Source organism: Pleurodeles waltl, chromosome 1_1 (genome assembly GCF_031143425.1).
Source record: "Pleurodeles waltl isolate 20211129_DDA chromosome 1_1, aPleWal1.hap1.20221129, whole genome shotgun sequence".
Taxonomy (NCBI): Eukaryota; Metazoa; Chordata; class Amphibia; order Caudata; family Salamandridae; genus Pleurodeles; species Pleurodeles waltl.
This window is the reverse complement of record NC_090436.1, coordinates 146,446,268-146,457,336: the sequence shown is the minus strand read 5'-3', so window position 1 is coordinate 146,457,336 and position 11,069 is coordinate 146,446,268. Positions and strand designations below refer to the sequence as shown.

The 11,069-nt window shown below is 47.4% G+C and overlaps 1 protein-coding gene across 2 annotated transcripts in view; it reads left to right on the top strand.

The window, feature by feature from the left end:
• Positions 1 to 523: 523 nt before the first annotated feature.
• Positions 524 to 11,069, top strand: part of MYO5B (myosin VB) — an 842,958-nt gene continuing 832,412 nt past the window's right edge. The window contains exon 1 of one of the 2 annotated variants that reach the window (XM_069219220.1): positions 524 to 1,613. In XM_069219220.1, coding sequence (XP_069075321.1) covers positions 1,587 to 1,613 — 27 coding nt within the window. In that variant the 5' untranslated portion in view covers positions 524 to 1,586. The remainder of the gene's footprint in view (positions 1,614 to 11,069) is intronic. The other variant, XM_069219218.1, reaches the window with a different exon arrangement.

Here is an 11,069-nt window from a genome sequence, read left to right as displayed (position 1 = left end):
GAGCTAACAGCGCTAGGTCACCCTCAAGTAATTCATCTCGCAGCGCTACCAAAAGTTCAAAAGCTCCTTCTCAGATAGCACTCCATTCCATGGCAGCAACTTCCCCTCTGGGGCTCCGTCTTACACCCCAGGCTTATTTCTGGGCTGTCTATCGTAGAGCATGAGCCGCGTCTGGAGCTGCGGTTTGCAGCACGGCTCTCCTTTCTGTTTCTCGCAGCGCTAGCTCCGCTCTGGAGCTCACTCAAGTAGTTCCACCTTACCACTCTTAGATCCACAGCACTGGCACCCGCAACCCCCCCCCCCTTTGAAATTCCGTGTAACTGCACCATTCCTGTCCCCTTACCTCACAGCACTAACCCTTCTCTTGAGCTCCATCTCACGTTACTACTGCAGTAATCCCACCCTGGAACTATTTAACAGGACTGGTTCGCCCTTTCTGCTGTTCGACTCCACCTGACAGCACTAGCTGCCTGCAATTCCTCCCCCGGTCCATCCCAAACCGCATCTCACAGCAACCCCCATACCCCCAAACTGAAGCTCCTTCACACAGCCCTAGTTCCCCTGGAGCTCCATGCTTCACTTCAAGTCCCCTATTGGGGTTGTCAAACACTGAGCCCTCTGCAGTTCTCCCACTGGAGTTATCAGTGCACTCAGCCCCCGTCGGATGGAGCCGGGGGGTGAGCTGGCGGGGGGAGCTCCGGTGGGGCAGTTTCAGTGAGTCCCGGGCGCTCCTCACAGCGCCCTCCCTCCCGGCTCCTGCAGCTCCAGAGCCCGGCCCTCCGCCCTGTCGGCCAGCAGGTGGCCCGGTTGCACCGCGCTGGAAGCAGCGAGGACGGCTCGCCTCCTCTCCGGGAAGGGCTCGGATACGGCGAGGTGGGATATCGCAGTCTGGGGTGCAGGTCACAGGAGGGGGAGCAGCCGCCGGCACCCAGGAAGACGGCGGGCAGCAGGCAGGGTTCGGCGCCTGCGGCAGAGGGGGGTCCCGCGCCTGCACGCCTCACCTGCTCCCCTCGCACCCAGCAGGGCGGCTCACACACCTCCGCGCCGAGGCAGGGAGCGGCAGGGCGGAGTGACAAGGAAATGCCGAGGCCAGTCAGAGGCAACTCCAGCCCTGGGAGTTAAAGGTCGCCTGGCGAAGGGAGGGCGGCGGGAGCAAAGAGCCTGCGCGCCCCTGTTGCGGCCCGGACACCGTGGGTACCTGCCACAACAACAGGGGTTCCTGCCAGGACACCGGGTTACCTGCCACACAACAGGGGATCCTGCTAGGACACCGGGGTACCTGCCACAACAACAGGGGTTCCTGCCAGGACACCGTGGGTACCACCTGCCACACAACAGGGGTTCCTGGCTGGACATCGGTGCTATCTGCCAGGACACCGGGGTACCTGCCACACAACAGGGGTTCCTGCCAGGACAGCGGGGTACCTGCCACACAACAGGGGTTACTGGCTGGACACCGGCTCTGTCAGGACCCGGCGCCTCTAGATGGGAGCAACCTGCCGCACCAGAGCGCGTGGGGTTTAAACGCCCGTGGATAACTTTGATTTTTGGGATTTATTGGAGCACGACCCCCTTCTCGCTGGGAAATGTCAGTCTTTGAGCTCTACACCCGGGTGAGTGTGCTGCTGTATGGACCTTAACAAGAGTAAACAAGCGATGCAACCTTCAGATGGTGTTTTCCAACGAAAGTGCCCAGTGTGGCTTGTCTGGCACGGGTTCCGCGCAGTGAGAAGCCAGTTTCTGGCAGCTCACCTCCTGGTATTTGCAATGGGATGGGTAGACTTCACACCTGTTAGTAATGCCCCCGGCAGGTTGGTCACCGGTCCCTGCTAACTTTTCTGAAGTGCTTTTGTTTTGCCCGCTTAACTTCTCAAACGCTGCGCTCTAGGAAGGGCATTTGTCATAGCTGAGATGACTTTGGTGGGTACTCGAGGACCCTTTTTGCTCTATGTAGTTTTCGGTTATTCCTAATTTGACCATAAAGTGATATCGAATTAGCGTACTCTGGTGTGTGTGAATGTTAGTGGACTTTCTTACGTAGAAGTGATGCACGCTGCATACTGGCGCTCAAATGTATTCAATGAAAGTAGCCACAATTCCAAAGTGGCCCTATGGCATGTGCGCCACTCTTACCCTGCCCAGGCAGCTTCAGCCAGGAGGCCTCGGGCAGTGCTGGCCAGTTAGGCAAATAGCATGTTGCAATCTGAAACTTGTTCTACTAAATGCATCATTTTAAACATCGTATAAAAAAAATCCCTGTTAGGTAAAATAATAGGACTAAATGTGACACAAACTGCATAGATGGCACTTAGCAGCAGTAGCTGTGGTTGTAGATAAAGACGGCAACGTAATAAAAATACATGGCTTTAAAATGTAAGAAGTTTAAAAACTTTAGTTACAGAGGTACTGAGCAACGTGAAGTGCCACTCTGTGGGGGGTGGTCACTGGCAGGTGTGTGGTAAAAAGGCGCAGCTTTCCCTGCTCCGTGAAGCTGCAGACACCGCCGTGCTCCGGCACCTGAGCCCTCGGGGAGGAAGCCAGGCCGGCTGGGAGCGGGCACAGGTGCAATGACGTCAGCGGAAGTTTCCCTTCGCCTCCGAGCACACCCACACCCACCCCAGGGACTCCCGGCAAAGGAGCGCTCCGATCCGAAGCGTGAACTGCTCCCTGCTGCAGTTCTTGGCGGGAGCTTGAACTCTCAAGTTTTCTGTAAATTCGCCCGGTGAACCGCTCCGCGTAGTCATGCTGCATTTGGTCTTTAAGTCTCTGTTTGTTTTAGGGCGAAGGGTGGAGCAAGAGCCGAAAATGAGCGACGCCCCCTGGCGCAGCTTTGACAGGGTGTCCTGCGCCGGAGGGAGGGGTTGTGCACTCTGCTAAGGGATTAAACCTGCTGTTGCCAGGCTGCTGGCACCCAGCCTTCTGTTTTAAATGCCTCAGTTTCCAGACGCTTTTACATGTTTAAAAATGGATGATGCATTTACTTATTCGCGTCAAGCGTAATGTATATAATATTGTGCTTCACTGTTGAAGCCTATTAGCTCAGTGGGTTGAGTGTTCGCCGCTTAAATAATATGCAATGCGTGTTAAAGTTTAGAATTCTGTCTCAACTTCTTTCTTTCTCCTGAAGTGACAAAATGAGTAACCATTTATATTGACTACTGACATTTCAGTAGAGGTACCCATTGTGCTCGCGCAGCATAAGCATTTACATAGCAAACTAAACTGAAAATATAGCTTGTATGGTGACGCAACCTGTTTTAAACCCCCGGGCCTGACGTTACTCCCTAACATTAGACGTCAGTCTGAGCGCGAAACGGTTTTACCTGAAGCCACCCTCTCATTATGTTGATGACAAACAAAGAAAACGAGTAAAGCAGGCTGGGGACTCCGAGCAGGAATGCACATGTGTGCATTGTGGTGACCAGGTGCAGTTCTGGCAGCGAGCTGCTGCACAGACAGGCGTGGGGCACCGCCCACGTGAGCTCACCAACCGAGGCAGCTCAGCTGGGTAATGCACCTGACGCAGAACGTCTGTGGTAACCTGGAGCTCACAGGGGTTCAGGCATATTTCATGCTTTAGGCTTATGCATCATTTCATGCTTTCGTTTGATAAAGACGAATACTGCTACGTTTGGTAATATTTACATTTTGTTCACAGCCCACATAGCTGTACGGCTGCAGCATAGGCTGTTTGTAAACGAGTCAATTATTACATTGCATATGGTCTCCCAAGGAAAATAGTTATAATATAGCGCTTCCTAACTCAGGCGTGAATGTCAGCACTACATGTCTGCTTTTACAAGTCACCCAACTGACTATGACTTATTTGATTAAACTCTGACCTATAAGAGGATATTACAAACATTTCAGCAGCAGACGCTTAACCCACTAATCATTCACTTAAAAGGGGGGAGAGAGAATTTATAAGGAGACACCGTTATACAACTCATGAGAACGGACTGCAAGCTTAGAATGATCATGTCTCTTAAGTGCCTGTGTGAGCTGTAGCTGTCCAGGCGACCCCAGTGCACTAACGAATGCATTTTTTTAACCAGTGTGTGATAGGGTACCTGAATGTGTTTTTCAACAGAATTACATCAAAGGTCGCTTAATGCCCCAGCCCCAGTCGCGCTAGAGGTGTTCTGTCATACTATTACAGCCCTATAACCCATAATACAAATATTTCAAGAAGTACTAAAATTGCTGATAGATGGATACATCACATTTTAATCATTCCCTGCTGGCATGTTTGTAAATATATGTAGAAGGGGATCCTTGTATGGACCTCCCTCGTGACCATCATGTTTCGGCAGATCCTATTTATCTGTTGCTTCATCAGGATCTCACCGTTGTACACAGTTTTTCACCAACGATTTCCAAGATGTGGGTGTAGGAACGTGCTCCTCTGTCCTGAGTGTGCATGCTTTTTGGAGATTCTTTTAGCAGGACGGAACAATCGTAGACCGACTGGGTGCTTTTAAACTCATTTGGAACCCTTACTTTTTACCCGTCTTTCTCTCCCACTTGACTCTCTTACCTTTCTCCTTTACACGTCTCTGTCACCTGTCCCCCAACTCTCTTACGCTGTCTCTTTTTCACCTCTTTACTTCCTCGTCGTCAGCTTTTTCTAATTTGTCTGTCTCCTTTTCACCACTCTGTCTCTCTCCCGAAGTAGTATTACCTCACTCTCCCATTCTGCTTTGTCATTTTACTACCACTTTCTCAACTCTCATTCTTTTAGCTGTCACTTTTTCGTGTTTACCTCCTCATCTCTCTCACCTGTTTTTCACAATGTCTCTTTATTGTGTATCTCTCCTACACCTGTTGCTTCTCTGTGCTTTCTCTTCATTTTCCCTATCATCTCTCTCACAAGTCTTCCCCCTCCCTCTCCATCTCACTCTCTCTAAGCACTCTCACTAGCTCACACCTCTCTTTCACGGATTCCTCCCCCTCTAATTCCCTTCTGTTGTATTTGTCTCCTATCTGTCCCTCTGAGCTGTAGCTTTCTAATAAGTCTCCCCTATCTCCGTCCGCCTCCTAGTTTTTTTACCACCCCTGTGCCTCTTTATAACTTTTCTCAAACCTGCCTGTACCCCTCTCTGTCTCACATAGCTGCCACTTTCTCACTTCTCTATCTGTATCACATTTCTCATGCTACCATCACTGGTCTTTCCCTCTAACGTTTAACTCTTTGTCACATGCCCATGTGTTTATCACCTATTGTATTGTATTGTATTGTAATAGTATTAATATAGCGCTTACTACCCCTGACGAGACGTTGAAGCGCTTTTCAGCGAGTAGCACGCTACTCCGGAACCCAAAAGGAATTAGTGGTGGATTAGTATAGGGAAATATGAGTACAGTTTTAGTATTATTATGAGTTAATTTGAGCCGCAGATATGTGAGTTTGTTAGTTGGATTAACTGGAGTAGAGGGGTAGAGGAGGGAAGAATCCAGAAGTGTTAATTGGGAGTTTATAGTAATAGGTTGAGCCTTGGGATGAGTAAAGGGGGGATGTATCCCTTTCAACTGCTTCACACAATTTCACATCTGTCGCCTCCCCGATGTCTTTAATCCCTCTCTTTCACACAAACCTCTGTCTTTGCCTGTCTCTCACCTGTCTCTATCACGTTTCCTCTTCCTCTATTCCTTGCATTATTTCCCCCCTCATAGTCGTTCCACTCTGACCTTTCTCTCTCCTGTAATTCTTGCTCTCTCTTCACTTGCTCAGGAGCAGTAGGAGGAACATAGATGCCTCTGACAGGGGCCGGTTCCACGTGTAAGCTAAATAATTGTTTCACAAGTGTGTTTGCACGGTCTGGCTGCTCCTTGGAGTTTACATGCCTCCTCGTGCGCACAATATAGCTGAGGTGCACGGACAGCACACAAGGCTCACTAGAGCCTTGTTTAGTTTTGTTGTGACACTGCCCTTGCAACCTCTGAGGCAAGGGGTCGCAAGGACAGTGTCGGGGGTCGCAGGAGGAAGGCCAGAGGTCGCTTATGCGACCTCTGGTGACCCCCTAAGTGATGTCCATGGAATATGGCCTAAACTAGGGAAACACTAGTACGCGTAGGCGGTGTTCGAAAGTGGGAGTGGCAATGCTTTACGGGGTTGTGGCTATGATTTAAACAGGAAGTGGCTTTGCTTTAAAGAGAGTGTGGCCATGCACTGTTAGCGAATGGTGAATGACAGAAATAACCAAGTAGGGTTAGACAGAATGCCGCGAGATTGGCTTTCTACCAACCACTTCAAAGCTCTCTGGGATAATGCAAAGTACAGCACGTTCATAAGTCACTGGGTGTGGCATCTGGTCCAGCCTTCCTCCCTGCATTAGCAAAGCAGCTGAAGCCACCATCTAGGTCATGGCTTGCAAGTAAAGTTTATGCCTCATGTTGTACTTATGGGCTGTTTGAGAGATGGGGTTTTCAGTAGTTTCATGGCCACTCATTAGCTGTTGCAAGCTCTCATTACATGGTTAAGGAAGCTCCTTTTTACCTACAACTAACAACATTCATGTGCACTCTTGCCTTGTCACCTTGTCAGAGGCTTTCTTGAACTCAGGTCTCTTGTTGGCACATGGAGGGGGCAGCGAGTGGAGGTAGCCTGGGCCCTTGGCCACACCAGGATTTGTGCACATTTCAATCTATTCTATGCTTCACTGCAAGCTGATATAACTCTTTTCACTTACACATGTTAGTGAACACCGTGAGACTAATTTCCTTGAACTCTGTCATGTTCTTGGGTCCCAGACCCGGGGTTGAGCCTTGTTCCCAGCTTTCTGCCCCGGTGGCTGGCTTCAGTCCTCCTGGAGCAGGCTGTGGAGTGAAAAGGCTGTTGTTGTGCCAACACCTACAGTCATGTCATACTGCACCTTTGCTCTCAAGGAAATACCGATGAATACGCGTAGTACTACCGCTGGGCATGGCTTGGTTTCATTCACAGTGCTATTTCCATTGATGACGTCACCTAAACATGGCCTCCTTAAAGGGGCCACCAAATGTAGAGAAAAGTAAAACAATAGCTCTCTTTATTCAGTCTTTTATATGTAACAATCCAGCCACACACATCTCAGTAATACTATATGTAAAGATCCAGGTACATAATAATCCCATGAATTGTCACACGTCAAGGGGCTGACCACAGAACCCCTGCTGTGTGCACAAGCAGTGTAATGTGCAGGAAGAGAAGCGACTGATCCAGATTGGAAGGAGGTGAACACTGCAGTGTTCTAGATGATGTCATTAAGTCTGAGCCCTCTGTGCTAATTAATGCTGGAGTAAATGTGTAAGCTGGGTGGAGTCAGAGAAGTGATCTACCTATATCTGACAAACACACCTAAAGCCTATCTGGAAACCTTCGATTACCCCCCAATAGAGGCTCTGCCTGTACAGGATTAGATGTAAGCACAGACTCCTGTTTTGCTTTGGTAGATTTTAGTGTGTAGCGTTTAGAATTAATCTCAATCCCTAGTAAAGACAATTACCAACAACTACTTGAGCAAATCTGCCCCACTATGGATGTGCAGTGTAAGAGTATTCCAGTTTGCTGCCGCTACCGAGGAAGGGCCTTTCTTTGGCTCGTGTTTCTCAATGCTTAGGCGCTGTAACGGGACTGATTGAGCAGATCTGAGGACGCTCTACCAACTGAGTTGTTTGAAAAAGAGACAACATTTCTAAAGATTGCTCTATGCTCAATAGATGTTGCTTTCAATATAATTAATCATCAAATGGCAGCCAGTGAAAGGACTGTAGGGTAGGAGATATATAGTGGTGTAACATACTCAATGTTCGGGCGATGCGAGGCCAGGATTTCACATAAAGCCACGAGCTGTACCCAACAAACATAGTGAGGTCAGGCTGGTGCCCTGGACAGGGTAAGGGACCGGATTAGGAACATTAGTTTTTAGAAAAGTAAGGATTGTCTGTGCATGGCCACAGTAAGTTAGTCGGGACCATATTATCCACTGCGGTGCATCTCTTCCACACAGCAATGTAGGGCAGGTAGGTCAAAGAGAGCAGGCACAGACCTAGCAGCAGCAGGCCAGGCTCAGAGAAGGGAGCAGGCACAGACCTAGCAGCAGCAGGCCAGGCTCAGAGAAGGGAGCAGGCACAGACCTAGCAGCCGCAGGCCAGGCTCAGAGAAGGGAGCAGGCACAGACCTAGCAGCAGCAGGCCAGGCTCAGAGAAGGGAGCAGGCACAGACCTAGCAGCCGCAGGCCAGGCTCAGAGAAGGGAGCAGGCACAGACTTTGCAGCAGCCCAGGCCCAGCAGCAGACAATGCTTGAAAGGCAGGAAGGGTCAGAGAATACAGTGAAAGCTGTGAAACAGGAGAAAAAGCTGCAGAACATCTGCGAACCTGAATGAGGTGAGGCATCCTAAACACTGGAGAGACTTAAACTATATGGACCATAAATCCTTTGTACCTTGTGGAGATCTACACACCAAGGAACTAGTGATATCATTTTCTATCTACCTTTGAAAATAAATTGTAGCAATGACATCACACATTCAAAGATATGAAGATTATCTTTCTGGAATTGCATGCCGAAAGAGTTTGTAATTAGTTTAGTTCTACTGGAGTGTATGGGTGTGCATTGCTCGGCTTGAAGTGCAGGTTACGGTTTGAGGTATCATCACTGATTATGTGGCTTAGATCCTAATCTCTGTGTTTGTGGGTGTATCTGGGTTAATTTAACTTGGCTATGTAGATTAGTGATAGGATATAATTTGTCAGTATAACTTGAAAGAATGTATCCTTCAGGGACCAAGTGCTTACTCAACTGTATGGCTTGGAGAAGTTTTATGTGTATTATGGTACTAGGAGTTGTGTCTAATGTGTACTGATGTTGTAGGACGATGTGTAAATATTTATTGAATAGGATATTCTGTTGAGCTAGCAAACTCAAAAACAGATAAGTGGCTTGTAGCTCTTACATGTGCGTGATGGCATCTTCCCCCTCTGGCAATGAAATGGGCATGAAACTAGATGCCACAATGCACTATGAAAAAGAGCATAACTTGGTAGGAGATAATGCTAGGAAAGGGAAATGAGGTGGGAAGAAGATGGGAGACGCTGAGTACAGTTGAAAACTACCCATCCCCTCATCATCACCTGCACACAGGTAAAGGCCTCTTAGGTAGTGAGAGGTACAAGAAAAGGTGTAATTGGGATCAAAGTTCGGAACTAGGGACAATGACTCAGATCCGATCTGTGACACATGACAGAAGAAACAGCCCTTCACCAACACTCTAACTAGATAAAATATCAGGAACGTGCCTGACCTCCAACCAAGACCATGCAGAAGTAGGGAAGGTCAGCTAAAAATGGGGGAGACCTTCCTTTGATGCCACAGTAATGCAATCAGATTTCAATTGCAAGGCTGGGTAGAGGGAATCATACAAATGGCACAGGCAGGACAGGCAAGGGCCCCTGCCCGGAGGCACCAGGTGAAACATGCCTGTGTGTTATTACGCTAATAATAACCATTTATACAGCACTAAACAAACTGACATTTTTTAGCTCTTGCTTGTGTTCCTTAGTATGCACCTGAGCCAATTTGTATCTCTTAGAAGAAGGAACCAACGTTATGCCTTCATTATTACATGTAACTGTTTGCAGAAAGGGCATAACTCACTAAGCAATTATATTATAATTGTTACTTGTGACCCATAGGTTATAAATGCATATGTTTAACATCAGCATTAACCTTCTGAGCTGTCTTACCCAATATATAAATATGAGATTCAAAATTAATGCAGTTGTCTAGTGTAAAGATTTAAATCATTCATCTTGTTTTATGTGGATTGAAATTGTGACCAGAGTTTGACGGGTCAGTTTATTATGCTAAATCAGGAATACACATTTAAATGTAAACTTAAATCAGCAACTGCAAGATAAAAACACTTCAAACGTATTTTAGAGCTGATTATGTTAAACCATTTAACAAAAATAAAGGCAGAACTCCTATGTTAAAAACGAATGCAGAGAATTGTACACAAACTAGCATTTAAGTACTGTCTCTTGGCCCTTTCAGAACCCAAAAACATGCATTAGGGTCCAGTATTCGTCTATGGGAAAAGGTGGCAATTTCCTACAGGTCTTCAAAATATTTAGAAGGATGTCTAACTGATGCGCGCAGCTAAGGTCACCTGCTTAGAACCCGGCCGGCCTTTGCGTTGGTGGCACTCTCTGCGTCAATATTTGTTGGCGCCCCCCCTCCATGACCACTTCCTCCATGGATTCCCTCACTACCACCCTTTAACAGTGCCCCTCAAGTATACAAAACCACTCCCTCTCAGATACATTTAATGAGTTTTATAGTGCTACTCATACCAGTGTAGGGTGTCAGAGCACTTTACATCACACACACATTAGGCAGAGAAAATCAAACATAGGTGTTTAAATCAGTATATAAGAAATGTTACAAAAGACGGGGTCACGTCATCCATACTGGTAGGCTATATAGTTTGAGTGCGTTGTCTGGAAAAGCACAAACTCATGAAAATATAATGGTATGGTTGGGGTTGCTCTTTAATAATAAGGATGTATTGCTACCCAAATTAACCTTTTTTACAAGATTAAGATAATGAAAGACTGAGGAAAAAAATCATAATGCTCTAATCTATGCCTTGCAGTTTGCATGTGGTTCTTTGATGACACTTAATAGCTTACTGTTCTATATTAGGACTTTAACTTATTAACTGCAAGTAACAAAAGCACCTATCTGACAAAAGTAGTAACTCACTGACTTATTTGCATTATATGCACTTAATCCGCATGGTACACGTTCTTTGCAGGAGGCATATTAACCATCCCCTCTACCTTAAAACTCTATCTCCAGGCAGAACATTAATCACCAGAGTTATCTTGACATATTTAGTGTTGTCTAAAAACTGCTGGAGGCAAGGCACATTAGTAGGTGCTTTTAAAATCATAATATACCTGCAAAGTCGGCGCCCCCACAAAAGGCAGCACCTGGTGCGGTGACACCGGTCGTACCACCCTAGAGCCAGCCCTGCTTAGTACCCATACCCAGATGTACTCTTGAGCACTAAAAGTGATGTACACC